The sequence below is a fragment of the Saccoglossus kowalevskii genome, chromosome 19 (genome assembly GCF_978046115.1).
Source record: "Saccoglossus kowalevskii chromosome 19, keSacKowa6.1, whole genome shotgun sequence".
NCBI classification, from domain to species: Eukaryota; Metazoa; Hemichordata; class Enteropneusta; family Harrimaniidae; genus Saccoglossus; species Saccoglossus kowalevskii.
The window spans coordinates 2,583,217-2,606,373 of record NC_140659.1 but is presented as its reverse complement, the minus strand read 5'-3'; the positions used below and the strand labels follow the sequence as shown (position 1 = coordinate 2,606,373).

The following is a 23,157-nucleotide window of genomic DNA, read 5'->3' as shown; positions in this document are numbered from 1 at the left end:
ACGAATCGTAACAAGCGCCTGCTTTCTGTGTGTATTGGTATGTGCAGGTAAGCGTCGGTCAAGTCGAGGGACGTCATCCAGTCCCCTTTTTGAATTGACGCTCTCACCAGTGCCGGAGTTAACATTTTGAACGTTTCTTTCTTCACAAATTTGTTCAACTTCTTTAAATCCAGCACCAGCCTGTACCCACCGTTGGATTTCTTGACGGGAAATAACCTCGAGATGAAAGAATTTTTCGGGTTTTGTACCCGCTGAATTACCTTTTTTTCGAGTAGTATTTCCACGCTTTCTTTCAGTATTGTTGACTGAGTAGAGCCCGGTTGCCCCGAAATACATGTTCTTTTTTTGCATTTCGGTTCTTTTATCAACGGTACTCGATACCCATGTGTTATTATCGATATCACATACGGATCGTTTATCCTTTCTTTCCACCGGGGAATACATTTCTGCAGACGCAGTGCCACCGGCGTCGAGGGACTCACCAACCCTCGGTCGCTTGTGGCGGTATACATTGACATCGCCGATTTCTCTATTTCCCCCTGGAGTGAATGCGGCGTTATATCCCCGTTTAACGTCCTTCCCCCCCTTTTTTTCCAACCTGGAGGGGAGTAGGGACTCTGCCTTACGGGTTTCTGTTTTTTCACCGGTCGATGCGTCATTCTCCCTAGGTCCACGCATTCGGCCGGTTGTTTGTTTATACGATCGCCCACCGACCTGAGGTGCGGCCGACCGTGTTTTTGTTGTGCACGATTGAGTTCCCGCCATCCTGGGCACTGAACAAAATCGCTTAATGCACGATGTTTTGCACGACTTGGTTCCCGCCGACCTGGGCACTGAACCGAATCGTTTAATGCAAGTGGTATATGTGTAAGGGGATCTGTGGTTTGATTTGTTTGACAAAAATACTCTAAGACTTGAGTCATATTTGGCATGTTTAATCGCACCTTGTTTTGATACATTACCATATTTGCTGACGTATAGTCAGGAAGACTTTTTAGTGTTACCAGTCTGTTTCGAGAATTGTTTATTCTGTTGCTGCTGGTTTTCACTTTTTCCTTTTGCCTGATTCGGGTTTGCCTTTGCGTTTCCCTTGGGCTGACCCGTAGTAGCTTGGTTAACTGGCTTCGCCTTGGTCGCGATGCTCTGTTTGTTATTAGCGGCTTGCTTGGCTTTAAAGGCGCCTTCGATCATCACACTGTTAACTTTTGCCGCTGCTTTCTCATTCAACTTAGAATTCACAGCGCTGAGTTTTCCGTCGAATAATTTGGTCCCTCTGAAATCGATCGTCGCCAATTCGTTCTTGATTTCAGCGTTGGCGGCTGTCTTTAGCATAGCGGACCAAACTGCTGCACGGCGAGAGTGTTGAATAGTCGCTCGTAACTGGAGATGACTCTGTATTATGTCAGCGTCGACGACGTTAGTCGCGACCAACAGCGGCTCTAATGTGCTAAACAGTTCATCCTTGGTGATGTTGCCTGTTTTGAATTTCGCTAACTGAATTTGTGTAGTAGTAGTGAAAAATTCTCTATGGCTTAATGCAAGAGAAGTGTCCCAAACGTTGTTTTCCAATCTACATAGCGTTGACTGGGACAGGCAATACGGGATGTAAACTTGTGGTTTGCCGAGTGGATGTTTCGTTATACTTCCTTCGGCGACCATTTCCCGGACACATGGCTCCAGTTCTGGTGGTTGTACGCCGAGAGGTCGTTCGTGCAGGCTGGCGTCGGTACCGACCGGTGTTTTCCACTCATCAGCGGGCGGTATAACTTTTTGGTAGCGTCTGCTCCAATCGTCTCGGTTAGTCCCCAAAAAGTCGTCCTTGGTGGCTGTAGCGGTTTTCTCGGTAACGTCACGATCCCATTTGCCTCCTCCGATCACGCGTTGTGTTATAGCAGCGCCCTGTGTCAGTCGGGGAGACCATGGTAGCATTGCTGAAGTCGCAAAAGTGTCCTTTTTCGGCAGTGTAGACAAACCGATCGAGAAACGTGGGGCGTCCGCCATCGGTGGAATCGGTAGAGGTAAGATTTTCTTGACCATAACCGCACCTTTCGTGATAGCATCGGAGCGGATTTTGAATTCTGGGTCCTCCTTGTCGGTACCACTCGCTGTTGTGGTTTTCGACGAGCCGGCCTCCCCCGCGTTGCTTGTAGCATCTTCAGTAGAAAAAATCACGCCTGCCTCAGCCAGTGCGTCTTCAACATTTTCTCGCACCACTGTTGTGTAGGATTTTTTCTTTTCCGCCTGGAGAGCGCTGACACTCCATGCTTTTGGTGGTACCTCTTCGTCTACTGGGTTTTCCAAAACTTTAATTTTTCTGGTCAGTAGATCCACCTTGTTCTGTAAATGAGCTATAACACTTTGCTCATTGTCAGTCTCCTTTGGACGTTTTTGGTTGGGTTCGTCTGCCAATAGTTCGTCCTCAGCGTTGGTAGGTACCAATGAAACCGAAGACTCCTCCAAATGACGTTTTTTGGATTTCTTCTTTCCTGATTTTCCCGTTGACTTGCGTAGGCGGGAATCCCAGTTCCAAGTTTCTATCGGCCAGGCGAAGCAAACACCGCAGTTGATGTGCCCATTACATTTTCTGCCACATGGAATGCAAATACGGTGATCATCGTAAGTGAGCATCGATATATGGCACTCTTCACACTTTCGTCCGAAAGTGTTTGAATCCGAAGTGCTGGGATGAACGGTGTTCAACTCTCCGGTATCCATATTTTCCGCCATCTTGAAACTGAAGGCGGGCTTTTGAGTTTCGTTACTAAAACTACAATTTTTTACTCAAGGTGACTAAGTACGAAGTTCTTGATGTCCACAAGAGCTTCCTGACACACTAATAGTTCGGTGGCTGTGTTGATGGGTGGTAACAATGTATTTCCACCGCAAAAACAATGATATTTTGGCAAGCCCAAATTTCAACCGTGAATCAATCTCGTGGTTAAAAATGGAAGTATGCAAATCAGATGACAGGGGAAGGACGCCCCCTACGGGAGCTATCCACTGTTATTTCGATTTTATTTAACCAGTATATATGATAATTGGCAATTATCCCATTTGTTTATGAAATTAAAATTTCATTAACCAAAGGGGTTAGTATGCAATACTCTGTAATAAACAGGTGATTAAGGAGCATAAATATTTATCAAAAACTAATATGGTGTATAGTCCTAGGTTCATTGAAGTGTCATTAAAATCCAATGAGTGGTTCTTTAGACATAAGTGCAACAGCAATGGAACAGCAAAAAGTTAACTAATTATGCAATTTAGGTAATTAATAGGCACAATTATTTATCCCAAAATTAATCAGGTATCTGCATAGTCCTAAAAAATCTATGTCGCAAGTCTCATTTAAATGGGATGGATAGGTGAAAAGCTGAAAATTAACTAATTATGCTAATTATGCTAATAAGGTGATAAGGTGATTAATATGCACAAATATTTACCCAAAAACTAATTAGGTCTCTGCAGTCTTCAAGTAACTATGTACCAAGTTTCATTGAAATGTGATCATTACTACTCGAAATATCAAAAGCTGAAAAATAATTAATTATGCAAATTAGGTAATTAATATGTACTGATATTACCCTAAAAACTATCAGGTCTGTGCAGTGTCATATGACATCTATGTACCAAGTTTTATTGAAATGTGATGATTAGTACTTGAGATATCAGTGGAAAAGCCGAAAATGGATTAATCATTATGTAAATTAGGTAAATAATAATATTAACAGATTTTTACCCAAAACTAATCAAATCTGCGCATTAGTTCAGAGCATCCATGTGCCAAGTTTCATTGAAATCCAATGAGTGGTTCTTCAAAAATCAATGGAACAGTCATAGAACAGCTTAAAATCAGTTAATTATTATGCAAATTAGGTAATTAATATTCATAGATTTTTACCAAAACCAAATCAACTCTGCGCATTATCCCAGAGCATCTATGTACCAAGTTTCACCAAAATCTGATTAGTGGTTTTTGAGATAACGATCAAACAAAAAAAGTGACATACATACAGACCGGGTAACTGCAAAGACTCCCTTTTGTGCTTCGCACACAGGAGTCAACTAGGTTTATGCCGCGACCTGTAGCAGTAGCAATGTTACCGTCGAGCAGGAACAAACTGAAGGCAGCCACTTGCATGATCGATAAATGTCCAACGGCGGCGGCCTACGTACATCACACACATTGGTGATTACCAAAAAGGCCACATCAAGGCTTGCTAAAACACGCAAATGGATATGTTATCACGAATGTCACCATAGGTTAAAATCATAGGTAAAACGGCCATGCTTTCAAACTCATACAGGTTGCGGGAATAATTAATACGTCACAATTATCATGGCGGTCTTTGTTTTTCACCTAAGCGATCGAGTAATCAAAAATAATCACTCAAATTTACGTCTATTTCAAATAAAAAATAAGTAACATTTTTTCATGGCATGACTGAGTATGAGGAATTATTGGTATAAACGGTGTATAACATCGCGAAGTAAGTTATGTCACGCCGTAACTTTGATGATTGTTTGGAAGTGTTATTTGTTCGTTCATTTACTGTAAATGTAAAAGCTGATGGTCGGAATAATAACCAGCAATCCGTCGGTTTTTCTGTAGGAGAATTTTGTAGTAAATAAGATCATGAAAGTCTTGAACATAATCCTGGCTGGAATGTTTCAGATGAGTTTCATTTAACCTTTTACAATTTATTTGTTTCTTTTTAGTCTGCAGCATTTGCATTTCGAGAATGTTTCATTTTAAAATTCAAACTCTTCTAAGTTGTAAAAAACGTAATTTTCTGACTCCAAAAAAAAATATTTGCACTGACTGTAACGGAGCTCATTAATATTACAAAAGTGCCCAAAATAAAAGTGTTTATAACACTGTGTAAAGCAAATAAATATCTGCCACATTGTTTTTGAAAATATATGTTTATTGTGTGGGTGTAAATGTGCTTTGGTCAATTCCTATTATGTAAATGATATGCAAATAATATGCAAATTAGGACGCCACAGTGGTTTAAATTCCTGGGGAGAAACTGGAAGTTGACCAGTGTTGCCGCCTAGTCTAGGACGTAACGTATCTAAGAGTGGACTCTTGATTTCATAGATATTGTTACCAACTATGATGTAGAGCAACTACATTGGTTTGATGAATCATCCGTTATTAAAACTACTGGAAATCGCATGTACGGTCACACTGAAAGGGAAACGCGTTGTGGGTCCAATGACAGTGGCTAGAAGTCTGGGTGCGTCGCAAATGTATCAAAACAAACTTTATTGTAAGTTCACACAGCGGTGTCATCCAACGACCTACATTTGCACACTCAAGGGACGGCAATTTGCGTAAAATTCCAAAACCGGGCAATGCCACATTTTCTTACTTTCAATCACATTTAACCTATTTAAAATAGGAATTTGAAATCCACCTGGGTACGTGTTTCAATACACATTTCTTGTTTCGCTCTCGCTATATCCGATCGAATCAGAACTCGACATTACAGTTCGAACAGATTCATATTTCACACCATGCCGTTTTATTACCAGATGTTTTATTAAAAGAGCACGAGTACTAACATCTTTCTGCGGGAAATCATGCTCATTATGCAACGGCAAGTGCAGAGAAATGGGGTACGTATACATAGACAATGAACTGAATATGTATGTCAATTTCGATTACGCTCTGTTCTAGTACTTTCCTGAAAGGCAATGCCACTATATATGCACAAAATATATCTTGTGAATTATCGATCTTTATTGGTTTCTCGAAAGATTGGACGAAATTTTGTTTCTCAAGAGTAGATTCTATCACTTTTTTTAGTATTGACACATTTTTAATATTGCATACCCTTTTAACGAACGTAAATATTTTCTGTGTTTCTCATTACACCATTTTCACGCGCCTTGATGCGGCGCACTTATTGCAAGTTGCGTGTGGTGCGCCTATTGACTATTGTGTGCACCGGGTGCGCCGAGTGCACCATTTAAGCGGTGCACAATGGGCTAGTCCGTTCGTGATTTTTTAGACGCATTGTACTGTATCTACGACATGCTCTATAATGAATATTTAAAATTTGAACATAATCAGTCAAAGCAAGTCTGATTTATGACACTAGAACCACATTCATTAAAACAAAATGGCCGCCAATCAGACATTTTGAATCTTATCTGAAAAACAAAATGATGTGCATCAAGGTCCTATAATGTGTAACGTATATACCAATTTTGAACAAAATACATCTGTAAACAGCCGAAAAATGCTCAATTTTGATGATTTTTAGCACAAAAATGGCAGCCATTCGGTCATCTTGAATCAGATCGTGAAACTAATTGACGTGCATATGTATAATATCATGTATGAAGTATGTGTGAAGTTTGATTGTGATTGGTCAAGGCATTTCTAAGATATAGGTCCGGACGGACGCACAGACACAGAGGTCAAAACATAAGTCCCCGTTTTCGGACTACTAATTAATGTACTCACTTTTTCACTAAGAATACGTTGAACTGGTGACGGGTCATCAAAGACAATAAAACCAAAATTGGGAATTTTTCCACCACCACTTTTAGTGTTGATTCTCATTTCTACCACGTTGCCATAAGCTATCAAAAAAGAAAAAGTAAAAAAACAATAGAGTGAAATCGTATACCTCCTTTGTATAGCTAATACAATAGTATGAAGTCATTGAGAAAGCTGAAGTTTTCACTCAATAAAACCATTAAATATTTACAAAGCTAAGATTAACTGCAATGTCAAGCAAGACAATTTACTATAATAAATTAAAAGACAACAAGAAATGAGACTTGAAACATACCCATAAAATGATTTTTTAATTCATCTTCGTTAATATCATGTGGCAAGTTGCCAACAAAAACTTGGTGGCTGTCAGGATGTCGAGGACGAGATCGGATTGGTTGGTCACTCATTGCCCCATCACTACCAATATTGGGAGGAGTACCACGACCCATGCCTCGACCGCTTTGTCGAGGTGCCCTTTGGGGAAGGGGTTCAGCTCTTCCAGAGCCCGACTCAGTGATTTTATTCTGTTCTTTAGATGGGGGAGATCCAGGCTAATGAAAATAATTAAATAAATAAAAACATTACCATGTAAACATATTGCAGTGATGAATATATTTTTAAGTTGCATTGCATGTACTGTTGTGTGAAATTAAACAAAACTGAAATAACGACGAATCTGTTCTTTACAGTTGTGTAAACATTAACGACCTTAATAATTACCTGTGAAGGAGATTGTTTGACAACATTTGGAGCACTGACAATCATCGGAGAATTCTGCCTGGCACGATCTGCCCATGACAAAGTTTTCGGGGTTTCTAGAAACAAAAAATTAAACAAGGTTAGGCAAGTATCTTTAGAGAATATTCCAATCCATAAAGGCATAGCAAAGCAGTGCATTGCATGTGGTTAAGGTAAATCAGAGTTCTGTCCTGCCTGGTCTGACTTACCTTGAGTCACTAGTTAATTTCCATGACTTTCTAGACAATGCAATTTAGCTACTTCAACTTTTTACATATTTTAATGACAAATTAATCTAGCTTCATTTAAAAAAAAAGGACAAATTCATTTTTTGGAATTTCCTCTAGAATACACATCTTCAGATTTTGATGTCCAACCAAGGCAGTAGTACCGTAAAAATTCAATCAAAGAAAGCTTAGAAAGAACTCCCATGTGCTGAGAGTATTAGAGACACATTAAATATAATTCGAAATTACTTAGCTGAAAACTAATTATGCAAATCAGAAAATTAATATGACCAGATTTGAGTGTAAAACTAATGAGGTCTGCGCAATGTAACAGAAAATCTATGTCTCCAAGTTTAATTGAAATGTGATTAGAACCAAAAAATTATGAATTATTATGCTTATTAGGGAATTAATATGAACAGACTTTTACCCCAAACTAATTAGGTTTGTAAATTGTCCTAGAGCATCTTTGTACTAAGTTTCGTTGAAATGGAATAATTATTACCGTGAAAACTCCAAAATTTCGACCCCCTCTAAAAATTCGATCGCCTATTTATTTGCCGGGTTTCGGTGTTTTATTTGCCTCCAAATTTTCGACTCCGCTAAAAATTGCCGACTCATTCTTATTCGAAAATTGTGACCAGTTTTAGTTTTCCCCCAAACGAAAAAAAAAACGATGTGAGCGTTCAAACGGGACCTTCCTCAAAGGCATGAATCCGGGTTTCTGATTGACTGAGAGATTTTTATTTTATTGGTAACGAAAATATATTCTAAATAAACGAAGTTTCAAATAAAAACGAACACAAAAACCTCGGCATGCTGCGTTTCTGAATTGTTGATTATTACTGTACTCAGTAGTGATTATAATAATGTACACAAAATAAATTTGTTGAATGGTTATGAAAAACAAATAAAAGTCAACTTAGTTTCATCGTAAGCGAATGATTCCGGTCTCGTATAAACGTTTGATGCTGTAGGATATCCGCCATGTTCTCTTAGGTCAAATAGGTCAAATCGCTAATTAACCAATCAAAAAGCTGGATGATGCCAACGTATTCAAATTACCATAGCTTATTTAAATATGTTAATGTTATTGAACGCAATGCGGAAGAGATTGATGTTGTAGTACGATATTTTGGCTTGGATTTTGATGCGAAAACGGCATGATTTTTTTTAAATAAAAAAATTAGTTGTTTTTAAAAAATAAACTGGTCATCTGAAGAATAATTTAACATTGTTCACAGTGATAACAGCTCATTCTCGAAAGAAAGCTTACCCGCTCACGCTAGTCACGATAAAAATCATACACGTGTACTCTTGAATAGACAGACGTCAATGACTACGGTAAAACTTACTCTATTTTAGCCGGCAGGATTGATTGAAATGTCTGAAAAATGACGCCAAAATACACCTTAAAAGTCCCATTTTATTTTCTTAAATCCCATTTTATTTTTTAATCCAAGGGCGAATTTACGGCAGAATTTGGTCCCTCAAATAAGGGACACGTGAGCTTTGATTCTAACCGGATACATTGCACTGGGTCGGGGAGATAGTTTGCTAAACTTCCATGTATCTTTTGTCCAATGGGTACCTGTACTTCGAACATTCGCAAGTTTTCCTAGGTAGTGCGAGACAGCTTTGTCTTTTGACCTATTAGTTTTGTGCTGACCTCTTCTCCGCGTCTTGATGTTTTGTTTTGCTTGTCATAATACTCACTGATTGATGACTTTGTTTAGATTTTGAGTTATAACTCGGCCACGACCTTTGCTTTTACCGTGAAACATGAGGAAGTTTACGTCAATTGACGGACATTGCATTTTTTTAAAAACTAACGAAGCACACTGTCCATCATCCCCATTTTTTTCATTTGCTCATTTCTATTCTGAAAAATTCAACCGTCCGAAAATGCACCTTAATTTTGACTCTAAAAACACGTCACATTTCCAACACTAATTATTTAAAACCGGTCGGAATTTGGGAGTTTTTACGGTAGTTTCAAATAAAAACAAACACGAATGCATTGCTTAGTTTGTAGCAAACAATCACAGTCTGGTCATGCCGTGTTTCACACTTTTGACATGTTTACATTGGAGCTGGAATTCATTTCATACATTGAGAATTTCTACACAATCATTATGCAATCAAGAACATTTCTCTTGTCAGTATATTTATCAATATCTTCAATTATTATGACACAATGTCCAGTTTCAATGTTTGTACATTATCAATTGGAGTGAGATTAAAAACATCAATGCAAGAAAAAAAGTGTTGAAGATTTTGGACAGTGTTCCACAAAATTTTGTAGTAAAATTGACAGTAATAGAATGTCACCAGTGTTTGGTAAGTATATATTAGGTGTACCTAGTTCTTGTAGTTCATCTTTAGTGGAGGTTGGTGATCCAGTGTGATTTTCAATCATTGTCTGAATGGGAGTGGTTGTCTGTGGTTCTTCTACTGGCTGTTGCTGTTGCTGCTGCTGCTGCTGTGGTGGTGAAGGAGGTGATGGCTGAATTTCAGGTGACAATGGAGTCATTGGTGATGTTGGAGCTGCTTGAGTTACATTTTCTAAGTTTTCCACAATGTCTTCTACTTCCGGTTTCATCACAGCCTGGATTGGTTGTGGAATTTCTTCCACAGTGCCATTACTATAACAAATAAATGTAAAGATGAAATTTAGTGAGAGTCTTGATTGCTTATGCATGAATGGCAGCAGAATGTGGAACAAAGGCAGCAACCAGGCAGCTATGCACTTGCAAACGACCAGCGCAGCCGACGTACCATCACAGACATTGCTGATCACCAAGAAGTCCACACGAATGCTTGCTTGAACATGTAAATGTTTATATTTAAATGTCACTATTAAAAGTTGAATTTTCTTTAAATCACGATTTAAAAACCCCGTTAAAAAAAGGCCATGCTTTCAACTCGCATCATAAGTGGAGGAAATAAATTTACTTGTTCTTTTGGAACAAATATTCCGATTGGTTGTTTTTCGGGTCATTGCGTGGCTTTGGCCAATCAAAAGCATCGTTACATAGTATCAGGGTGCACACAGTAAAATGAACCGTTTCCGGGTCATAGCTGTTTTCAAAGAAGCAGACATCAAACTTTCGATTCGAATGAAAATTATTCTTTTAAGTATGTACTTTGTTTTTTTATACCTAATTCTATTATTTTTGATAGTAACTGTTAACTGCAGATCGAAAATCTTCTATTGTGTACATTTTATTTCGTTTGATCACCTTCGTTTTTGGTGCCATTCATGCAAGTTTTTTAATGAACCAATTACGAACGTTTGTGCGACATACATTTTATTTTGCTTCGTCCAAATAAATATAAATCATAAATATAAATTTTTGCTAAAAATTAAATAAAGCATGTATGTATCTATTTGGGAAAATAAATTAACAAACGTGTTACGTCTTTTTCTGGACACAATCATTACTTGTAAACAACTGATGTCGCCGCTTGAGGAATCGTGCAGCTAAAATCAGCTGATTGTATGTGCTGACGTTTACTTAATAGCTCTTCAAAATTCCTATTCATTTTGTAATTATAAATATATATTATGCATATGTAATAATATGTAGATTAATAGATTTTTTGGTTTCCATTTTTCAACATCCTTGCCAATGATGCACGTTACAAATGTGCCACGCCCACTTCACATTGGCGTGCCCTGTTAATTTTCAAACCGTGGAGAACCCAGCTCAGGGAAAAGCATTAATAAAAACAAAATGGCCACCGGTTGGCCATTTTAAATACATCTGTATATCTATGACATAATGTATAATGAATATAAAATTAGAACATAATCAGTCAAAGAATATCATTTATATGGCACTAAAACTCTATTTTTTTTATGTTTGTCAGCACAAAAATGGCCGCCATTCAGCCATCTTAAATCAGATCATGGAACAAATTGATGTGCATATGTATAATATGTATGATGTATGTTTGCAGTTTGAATGTAATCAGTCCAGGCATGTCTAAAATATAGATCGCACAGAGGTCAACTCATAAGTCCCAGTTTTTAGGCTAGATATATAATTAACTTTATACAGTATTTAACAAAATTGCCAAACATTACCAAAAGTGTTTAGTTGTCCTCTAGGAACATTATGGTAGCAAAATTGATGTACACCCTGACAAAACACAGGTCATCCAAAAAAAAGTAGTTTGGTTATGGCTGCTAAAGAGACGACGCCCACTTGATTTTATCACCGAAATTGTTCAACCATGAGGTTCATAAGATCATTTTTTACCTAAAAATCATTTTGCGCTGTCAGTGACACTTAGCGAGTTTCTGCAATCAACTTAAAGGGAAATGTTCAAATATAACATTAATAATTATGAACACCTTTCATGTTTGACTTGGGAAGAAAATGGAATCAATGCAGGAAAACACTTACGTAACCGATGAAGAATGATAGAATGAGGCAATGGCTGGATCCCGCATATCATCAACAGCGTTTGGAGGACTTTCTGACCTCTCATCTTCTACTTCACCCTCAGATTCTACAAAAAAATAATTAACAAAAGTTTATAATAGACATTTATTAAATTACTCAACCCAACAGTGTACCTTAATAGTTTTACTAGTCAACTAAACTACCAAACTGAGAATACCAAACTTGCTTTATTTTATTAGTAATGCACGTAAATAACATGCACACAATAAATAGAAACTTTTGTTTATGTGTGCCACTTGTCAATGCGCCTTTGAATTTTACTGTGTTTTTTGTGCCTGTAGCCAACAATATTGTTAGCTACTTGGCTTTCAGGAAGTCTGTAGATCGTAGATTCTTATCAACACTGATTGCAAGAGAACAGTTTTGTCAGCCAATTAGCTGACAATAGGTTTTAACAAGCAGCCTCTCGACTGAGATAGCTCCGCTGTTAGCAATGCACATTCCAATTAAAGAACAGAAGATATCATTAGAAAATGAACAATATGTATAGTATCAAAGCAATGGGACTTGCTGTTTTCAACAAGAATTCCAAAATATCATTTTTCATCATAAATGATTGTGGTTTTTAACAACAAGGAAATATCACTTTACCAAAAATAATAAAAATATTCATCAAAATTAGAGAATTTAAAATATCATGAAATAAACAAATCTGAGAGAGGTCCACATGTAGTACCTATATATGTAATATCAAAGCAATTGGACTTGCAATTTTTCACAAGAAGTCGAAAATATCACTTTTTACCAAAAATGACAAAAATATTCACCAAAATTAGAGAATTGAAGATATCATCATGAAATGAACAAATCTGAGAGAGGTCTACCCAAGGTACATATACACCAAGTATCAACAAATTCAGGCTTGTAGTTTTCAAGAAGAAGTCGAAAAAGTAAAACATTGACACGGACGACGACGGACACTCACTCATATGATAAGCTCCGCTCGACAAAGTCGACGGCGGAGCTAATAAAATCAGCCTTGGCAAGCATAAACAATTGGCGATATCTTAAGTGTATTTCTTGGTTGTAACTTGCACTCTAGATTAAACAACTCACCAACTGGTGATGCATCAAGGTTATCAGTTTCCTCATCATCATTGAACACTTCATCTTGATATCTAAAGATGTCATTATGCACATAATACTTTTTAGGAGACTGCGGTGCCAGTACAAATGTCTGCATAAATCGTCTCATTGGTTGTCCGTTGTTAGAAAGTTCACCAGTGACCTGCACAACAACTCCATCACCCAATGTTGCATGACTATCAACTTGTCGAATCTTAGCATGACAATCACGGAAGTTGAGTGACATTATCTTTTTGTGAATAGCCTGCAAAAAATAAACATCAATATTTGTATTCATTTACTCCCATCACATATTCACATCACAAACAACCACACTTGATGTCTTACCAGTGTGTACATGATGCATTGTTCGACAGCAGTGGTATGGTTGATAAAGCATTTTTAAAACAATGTAAACATTGACATTTGGATTAAACTAATACAATCTTGAAACATAAGGGGTGCTGTCAACTGTAAATGCATTACAATATGACAAGAGACAAGACTTGATAAACCATTCACAGTCAAGGCAGTCTTCTCCACCAGGGGTTTTAACAGGGTGCCGCGCCCCGTTATCTGAAATTGGCGCCCTGTTTAAATTGTCAGCGCCCTGTTATATTTCCTGTGCACCCTTCTGCATGGTCCCAGATAAAGAATTGTTTACAAAACAGGCCAACACTCATTGTCTACCGAAATGATTCATCGTGCTCAGGGTAACTGGTTCGTTGTTTTAAGGTGCAATTGTGAAAATTCCGGCTTGTTATCGTAGCAGATCACCGTGAGGTGATAACACGATTAAAAATGAACATGTGGCCTAGAAAAGTGCATTACCGTACCCACATTTTTACTGCCAGGGTCAAATATATATATCAAAGAAAGCTTAGAAAGAACTCCCGTGTGCTGAGGGAATAGGGATCATGATGTAATATTCGGGAATATTTGAAAATGATAAACAAATTATGAATAATCTATTAAATAAGGAGCCACCAGTAGTCATCTACACACATAGACATTGTATACCTACAATAAGCCTACTTAAAAATATGCATAAAAAATTGCAACATTAAAAAGAAAACTGAAATAATTCATAAAACATTGGGGAAAATGAAATGCAATGAAAATAGTAAACAAATAAATGCCCAAAATAAACTAGGGAATTTAAAAATATTTTAGAAATTTAGTTAACACGGAAAACGTGAAGTAGCAAGAACAACTATGTAAATTTCTGACAAACAATCACCATCTAAATATCTAAAATTCAAACCACTCTTAATATCAATATGTGTGTCAATAAATATTATATTTATTTATTTTCAGTTACGTATATTAATAAGGAAGGCATCACAATCTTTTGGATTGGTTTGTGAATCCCGAAAATCGACATGTTAAAATTACAACCATCGTACAAGCTCAGTACCACAACAAATATTAATAATTTACGGCAGACGTACTTCTCGGTACATAAAATTCAAAGTAATCCCCATCGCGTCTCATTTGTTACTGCGTATAAATTGACACTATCTGGGGCACATCGCACGCGATGAGTACCAACCAAAAATACACACAGGACATTTAAAGTGGCTCGAAACAAAACCTATTCGCTAATTTTCGTTTCGAAAACATCTACGATGGCTTAAAACCCTGCAGCCCGTCCCGCATGTTTTTTTTTTACCAGGCAGGAGACGCCGGTCAGCGTGGCGTTGCCCCAGTGGTTTCCACTGTGCATCCAGTAGTTAATGCCGACATCACGGTCTATACATTCCACATGAAGCATGGTATTCAGCTTAATCATATTTTCTTTTTTGCTCCATGGCTTAACTTAATAGGAACAGTAACTCTAGCAATAAATGTGCCTTCCGATTTGAGGGATATCGTGCGGTGTAATATTCAATGAAAAAAAATAGTGAAACACGAGGCTCACGCTGGGGGCCCACATAAGGTGTTGCAATAGTGTAAATATAACAAAGCCAGACACCGATTGTTTCCTTTGCTAGGTAAAATCAATGTACAGAATAATCGGATGAAACAACTAAAGTAAACTAGGATATATTAGAGCCAATTAATTCGTAATTTCCGACGAAAAGGGCCGGGGAAAAAATACCGCTCATAACAAACCACCGTCATAACAAATCACCGTGTTGAGGGGGCGGTGAACAAATGAGACACTGATTGTCAAATTGTTTTGGTAACCATCGCATGTCGATTCATGCCATTTGTACAGGGTACTCTGACACAAAAATAAAGTAAACCAGCTTACTTAGTGCTAATGATTTTGTGATTTCCCACACGAAGAACATTCTCAGAATTAATCAACATGCTGATCAGCCCACCAACAATCGGCACCAAAATTGATCACTCCTGTCACGGTAAATTCAGTATGTTTCACGAGTTTTTTTTCTCCAAATCCCAACATGAATTTACACATGTAGGCAAATTTTGTCAGCCCTGTGTAAATAGATATTTTTACTGGGAATGTGCCCCATTTTACGTACGAGAAGCCCTTACACAACGACGTAGTCATCAACACACATAGACATCCTATACCTACTAATCGACATTATAGCTTCGTAATTTGGGGAAGGTGGGGGTGAAAGTGCACCATGTAAGTTTCCAAATGTGTAAAGGAAAATAAAGGAAAGAAGTACAATACAATGTTGGTAAGCGATACAAAGGAAATATCTCCTTACGGCAGCGACTTGATACAACTACATTGATGCTGGAGGTCACCATATTTGTTCTCGCGTTCAATAGTACGGTGATAAATCAGGGTTCACAAGTACAACGAATTTACACAACATTTTACCATGAAATCAAACCTACCAACCATTTTCATATCTTCAACACTGCCATGGTTTTGGCGATGATGAATCTCACATTCATTATTTTCTTGACTGGGCTCACACAGGGTTCAATGTTCCGTGGCTTGAATGTAATTGTACACCACACGTGAATGTAAACTAGCTTGCACTGTAATTCGTTTCACAGTCATTGAGGTTATACATTTGTTCAATTACTTATTTATTTATTTACTTATACGATAATAACAAATCATACATGTAATTTCTTAGACCTTTTCATAATGTAAACTGATACATTTCATCTCCCGAGCGCTTGCTTCGTTTTTGTACAACACACTGGAAATAACAAAATGGCCGACACCATAAATTGCTGGTCATAAAAAATAGAATACGCATGCGCATCATTATGCAAATTAGTCCACTCACCGATTCCTATTAGTTGTATTCATGCAATTGGGCATAACAAACTTAAAAAAAAATAATAAAAACATACATAACAAATGCTAAATTTTAATTAAAATGTAAAATACAACAATGAATTGCAGCAGCCAATCATTAGTAACATTCTTACCAAGTTACATAAAAATCGTTTTAATGCTTTTTGAGATATAACTGAAATAGCTTAAAATTCACACATTATGCAGATGAGCTCATTAATATGCATGGATGGATGGATGTCAACCAAAAACTAATCAAATCTGCGCATTGCCCCAGACAAGCTACAGTACAGCTCAAAACTCGCTTACCAAAATGTTAGCCTGGTGTTAACGCAAGTCAACGTGATGTTAGCTTTGCGTTAACGCAGTTGTAACGCACGCTAACGAGTGGGTAACGTGCCAGGGCGTTAGCATATTCAGCGTTAATTGCCGTGCAGTTGTTTCTATTGTTCGTATTCAAATTAGTTTTAGAGTGTTTTATAAAAACAGAATGAAGGCTTACAATTGTATCTCGACGGATTCCGGTGATTTTGTATGTCGCGTTTGTGGAAACCAGGAAAGTTTAATTCCAGATCCGTGAAAAATTTGAAAGATGCGTACTATACTGAACACATTGTACCAGTATTATTCTAAGCTGGAGCACCGCTTTAAAATAAACCCAGCACATATTTCAGCGTGCTTGAATCGATGTTTGAATTTGTGTCTTGCGTCGTGTTGTTTTATCTAGACGATTCTCAGTATCGAGCTAAAACTGTTTATATACATTGTAAGGCAACGAACGGGTTAGTAAATTAGGTCTTTGGACGCGTAAGTGTGGCTTTCAAATGACGCAAGTTTGGGTCAGTGAACTTTCAAAAGACGCAAATCTGAGCCAGGGACGAAGTCAAGAAGATCTCCAGTCATATCCAACCACAAGATTAATTATGCCCGTTGTTTTGTAATTAATATGTACTATTAATATTAAGAACGTGCCATTTTTTGGCAAAATGTTATGTTGTGTATAAAATTATGTTTACCGTAGGTCAATGCGACCAAGTTTTCACGTATTCAAGGCCATAAAAGCGCCGTAAAATACAACCATGCAGGTAAGAATCATCTTCTAAATATTCGTTATGGAGCTCAGTGACGAGAACACGAAATCTTAGACTAAGTTAAAACTGATACCCACGGCCAAAAAGGTGGAATACACACCATAATAAGTTGGATGACAATAATACAAATTGCCAATATTTACACCAAGGTAACACAGAAACATTGCCCCTCACGTACATTTCCAACATTTGCCTACCAGTGTACGTAAGTTGTATGTGGGTCACTGTCCGATGATCGTAAAACTGAATATTGGACACTATTGCCTCACAAAACTGAAAAAAACATTGCTGACCAACATGAGTCGCATATATTTCCATAAACGATCATTTAGTATTCCACCGAAAACACACTCGTGTACAAAAAACAATAAAATTACAAATAGATTACTTTAAACGATTTGTTTCAGGGGAGAGTAGGAAAACAAACGAGCGGTGGACCGCTCGCCGGTCGACTGCATTTTATGCAAATTTGTGCATAGATTCCTCGACGCCGGCTGAGCGCGGTCGTCTGCAGAAGGCTCGCACAGCAACTCACACTTATTGTTAAGAACATTAATGAACACAAACAACTGGCAAATTAAAATGATCACTAAGTTCCAATGAAAAATTATCTATTTGGCTGAGCCAAAAGCTTGGAAACTAGTCTATAATAGTCGACATTATTTTATTTGCCTGCGTCTTGAAATGAAATCACAAAGCGATCCAGAAAGACGTAGTAGAGATCAACATAATATGAAATACGATCGCATTATTTTGTAAATACACATCATGCATGGTCTCAGAAAATGTTTAGAAAGATTAATGTTTCACGTAGACCAAATATAATCACGCATAAGTATAAATTCAAAGTGTTTTGATACATTGGTGAGAGGTCGCATTTTACGTGAACAAGAACATGCACTAAGAAGGAAAAACAAGCCGAAGTCGAAACTGGGTGTATCATGGACTTGGTACAACATGCTACGTGGCGATGTTGACATCAAGTGTGTGTTGGCCGAAGTTTGACCCCCAAGTCACACGCTGAACTGGCGCGTTACCTTAGCAACCTTTTTCTTTCGTGGTCCGCGCGTCGATCTAGTAAAATATATCCGGCGGTACTGTAATAACACAACTTGTATGCAAATGTGTTTTGGCTTTGAATATTTCAACATCGTTTACTTAGGGAAGAGTAGGAAATCAAACGGGCGGTGCACCGCGGTCATTACCGCGGTGTACCGCAGAACGCCGGGGAGAGCCGCGGACTGCTTATAATTAGGGGTCTCTACGGCTGTACCGGTCTCTACCGCGGTCCTCGGTAATGTGTGAAATACGTACTTAACAGTTTCTTTGTGATTCCACGAGTCATTGTTTTAAAATCCGATGCTGTAAATGAATACGATACGTGCGCTTGTTTAGTATTTAGTACATGTATTTAGCGTAACACTGGAATAAAGTTTACAATTGAAAAGAGGACGATTTACAAAGTTTCAGCGTATCCAAGCCGTATCCTGGTTCTTGATTGAGTTGGCAGTATCATGTTCACCATTTGTGTCACACTCCAGAAAAAATGGCTAGCAAACGAGAAACTGGCAAACTAATCAAAACAGGTCAGGCTGTCTGCATTGCACTGACAATGACATGATTATTTTCTGTTTCGTTTCACAAATCTTGCCTTGCGCATGTATTCTTGGTTGACAGAATCTTTTTTAAACAAAAGACGTTATTTTTCTGTTACATGTTCGTGTTCCATGGTACTCGTGAGTGTGAAAGGCATTTTGAATGAATAATTATTGAGTTTATGATACCGTACGATAACGCTAGCTGGCTTGATTAGAATTTCATTGCGTGTGAACCGCTGAGGTCATTGCCCGTTACTGTGCCAACCGCACGTAGTTCAAAAGCACCGGACGTTGTTTTGTTTTTTTTCACTGGAAATGTAAGCGATCGAATACTCTGCGTTCCAAGTACGCTGCCCCGAGTTTGAAATTACAGTAAATTGTAACGCGTGGATTTTATTTACATGAAATTTAGTTTATTTCAAAATGATATAGATGTCAAACCATAATTATTATTTGAAATGTTGTTTCTTGACTTGACTTTTTTGGCTTTAATGTTTTGTGTGTGCGTGTTTGTTTACAATATCATTATCAACAACAGTTATTCAGTGGCCCCGTCTCTGAGGCAGTAAGTAGTGATTTCGACTAAGTCGCGTAGTTCGATGGCTCCGGACGATTGTATTGTGTTTTGCCGTCAGTTTTAAAGTAGAAAAACTAAGTCTGGTATTATCGCGTATTTAATTGCCCGCTCAATCAGTTGGAGGTGACAGACCGTCAATTACTGAAATAGAAAGGGTGATAGCAGCCTGACTCGAGGGGTCGACAGGGGTATAAAAAATAAGTTTGCGTAATTATTGCAAAGGCAACGCATTATCAAGTCGGCAAAGTTGAAATATTCACAGCCAGTACGTAAGCAATGGAAAATAAGTTTGCGTAATTATTACAAAGGCAACGCATTATCACGTCGGCAATGGTGAAATATTCACAGCCAGTACGGTAACAATTTTTACGTAGGCAATGCAGAGCCAGTAAAAATTTGCGTAATGGGATGTGTATAATAAAAAGGTCAACGCGCGGAGCGCGAATGGTCACCAAGGTAACAACCCACTTGTTCAGCGCGTGACTTGGGGTTAAACTTGGGCCAAGGTTTATTAGATTTATAGTCAGTTTCGCCAAGAAGTGCGCTATTTTTTTCGCTGATCACCCAGTTGTTGTAGTATATATTGTAGCACCAAGTGTGTGACACTCCCTCTTCGACTTCGGCTTGCTTTTCCTACTTAGTGCATGGTCTCGAGGTAACGTAAACTGTGGCCTCTCATCGAGTGTTTTACACTCGGAATTTATACTTCGCCCAATTATATTGGTATACGCGAAACATTAATCTTTTAAAATAAATCCTGAGACTATACATGATGTAAATTCAAAATAATGTGATAATATTTTACATTATGTGGGGTCTACATTATTCTGGGTTGCTTTGCGATGTTATACCAAGACTCGTGAAAATAAAATAGTGTTCTTCTGCGAACTAATATAGACGATTTTTCCAATCTTCTGGTGCCACTCGATTTTATTATTTGAACTTGGCGGCAAGTAACCTTTAGTTTCCCAGTCTATTGTGTCCATTCATAGTCTTAACAATAGGGTGTAAATTGCCATGCGAGCCTACCACACACGACCGCGGTAAACCGGGGTCATGGAATCTATGCATAAATTTGCATAAAATGCGGTCGACCGGCGAGCACCCACCACCACCGCGGTAATGACCGCGAGTTTGATTTCCTACTCTTCCCTTAGTGTGCTGCTTGTCAAATAACGCAAATATGTATTTCACAAATACCATGAACGCGAAGAGAAAGGCAACGTCGTTTTTTGAAGAAGAAAAACACAAAAAACAAAACACGTCAATGCAAGATTATGCGTGCAAGGTTAGATTTATAGGACGTACATGACCGCTGTTTTTTAATAACCACATCGCACGTGAAACACACGAGACATTTTAGTTCGTCCATTTCTTGTTTACCGATCTTGAACATTTTGTCTGAAATGCGATACAGACAAAGAATAAACATTAATGATACCTACCGTTGTCAAATCAACAAGAGGCTCGAATCAGGAAGGCTCAGCTATTTTAAACTTTATTAAAATACGTGGACCGATATTACCATGTACCACAGTCCAGAGGGACTGTGCATGTACTTAGTATTTCCACGCCAGCGATGCTCGCAACTGCTCGATTTAAAAACAGCTATTTGAAACAAAGACTCGTGAGATCACAAAGAAAACGGTTCAGTACGTATTTCACACTTTTCCTATGACTGCTGTTGCAGTCGGTACATAGTGGCCACCCCAAATTATAAGCAGTCTGCGGCGATGACCGTGGTGAACCGCCCGTTCGATTTCCTACTCTCCCCTTAAATATCCCCGGTTATACCGTGGTTTCTTACATTCAAATCTTGTATTAGTAAAAATGTAGCATGTAATTCAGGGCGGAAATCAGTACACTATATTATGTACGCGCAAAAAATAAAATGTTAAACCGCGGGTCTGGGTGTATAAAAGGAAAGATGGCCGCCACTTTTCAGTATGCAAATGACACTCAAGCGTGAAACATCTCTTCAGGGTGCTCCGCAAAATCACTCTTTTCGGCAATCTTAACGCCTGTGGTGCTTTATTTTCATGTCGTACACAAACATGAATATGTCCGCGATACAACTGCGATGTTAATTTACGAGTTCGGTGCGATGTCAGTGCGATTTCCGCGTAAAAGCGACGGAAAAGCATGATTCAAACAGTCGTTTTGACTGCTCAAACTGGCTGTCAGTCATGGGTTTATGCAAATGTAAGGTGTTAATCCCGAGTTATTTGTTCAATCTCTAGGTATGTTTATGTAATTACGGAGTTGATCATGTAAGTGATATCGTGGAGCTAATAAGAAATGATATGCTGTGAGCTGTTTGTCCGTCCGTTCATCTCAGGGGACATCGTCGGCGCTCCACGAAGCGGTCCGACCCGAGCGAGTGCGAATCGCACGAGCTGGGGTGTGCGCGAGAGGGGAGGTACTTTGCGTAAACATACCAATAATTTCTGTAGTGTGTGTGCGCAAAGAAAGACATTCGCGGTTACAGGGCTGTAAAAAAATGGGTTTCACTCTGATATCGATGAAAAGAGTCGAGGGAGTCCCAAATACGTCCCCTACAATATGTCGAGTATGCTTCTCAAATTTCTCTTCGTTCTCGAAATAAATAAATTGAAAGGTCTCACAAAAAATTATAATGTTCCCTGAAACATGTCCCCGCAGTGAAATATTTAGCCCTTTTTGTCACGTACTAGTATGAGCCGCGCATATATTTATGTATATTTGGCGTCGGACCCGTGCCGCACAGCCGTATACGTATAATACAGTTTTTTTTTGTTTTTGTTTTTTTGACGTTGCATAACGTCATTATTGCCGAGCCGACAAGACACATTATGGCAAACGTTGTACGACAACTACATTGTGTAGGTCATTCAAATAAACTACAGTTTTTTTCATGATGCAAGTAATTGTCAATACGGTAGTTCTCTTTTTAGAATATTTGTTGGCCCTGAAAAGGGCCGTTTGGTTCGTTTGTATCAATGAAAGACACATATTTTTGCAGTACCAGAGATGACCCATATAAGGCACGCCTGGAAGATTGGGATACAGTCCGAGGAGGAGGTCGGGTAAACGAAACCTGACTTCGAAGACGTATATTTGGCGTGCGAATATTTGGAACAGATTGATGCAGCAAATGTTTTAGACAAAACAAGTAAAACATAAACGATGTAAAGATAATTTTAAATAAAAAATACATGTACAGTTAAAATAACAGAGTAGTCCATTGTTTTATTGTGCCAGCCATTTTGCGGAAGCAATGGCAACAATTACCATGTTGTTTTGATCTGTTCAAGTTAGAAGTGGTGAATGAAAGTTTCAGTCACCATTTAATACCCCGACTTTTCGGCAACGGATTTTTGCCAAAAGTTTACTGATAACTATTTATTCATGAACCGCACGTTGCATGTTCGATGTATCTATATTGATTTACTCATAACTTTGCCTATTTAGATTTTTAATAATAATTGGCTTGTTGCAACTACGTACTAATTATATTTATAAATAAACCCACGGCAACATAGCACAGTACGTAGTATGAATACGTCGCACTCGTAACGTACGAGTGAATGAATAAATACATTGTATAAAAAGGTCGCACTTGTAACATATTAGTACAATAGCAAGAAAGCAAAGGCATGAG

The 23,157-nt window shown here is 38.2% G+C and overlaps 1 protein-coding gene across 1 annotated transcript in view; it reads right to left on the bottom strand.

Annotated features, from left to right (window-relative positions):
- LOC100374145 (ras GTPase-activating protein-binding protein 2-like) overlaps positions 1 to 23,157 on the bottom strand; it is a 59,097-nt gene that overhangs the window by 17,315 nt on the left and 18,625 nt on the right. The window contains exons 4-9 of the mRNA XM_085493897.1: positions 13,008 to 13,281; positions 11,892 to 11,997; positions 9,841 to 10,124; positions 7,235 to 7,329; positions 6,810 to 7,065; positions 6,479 to 6,597 (exon numbers count right to left, since the gene is read on the bottom strand). Coding sequence (XP_085350023.1) covers positions 6,479 to 6,597; positions 6,810 to 7,065; positions 7,235 to 7,329; positions 9,841 to 10,124; positions 11,892 to 11,997; positions 13,008 to 13,281 — 1,134 coding nt within the window. The remainder of the gene's footprint in view (positions 1 to 6,478; positions 6,598 to 6,809; positions 7,066 to 7,234; positions 7,330 to 9,840; positions 10,125 to 11,891; positions 11,998 to 13,007; positions 13,282 to 23,157) is intronic.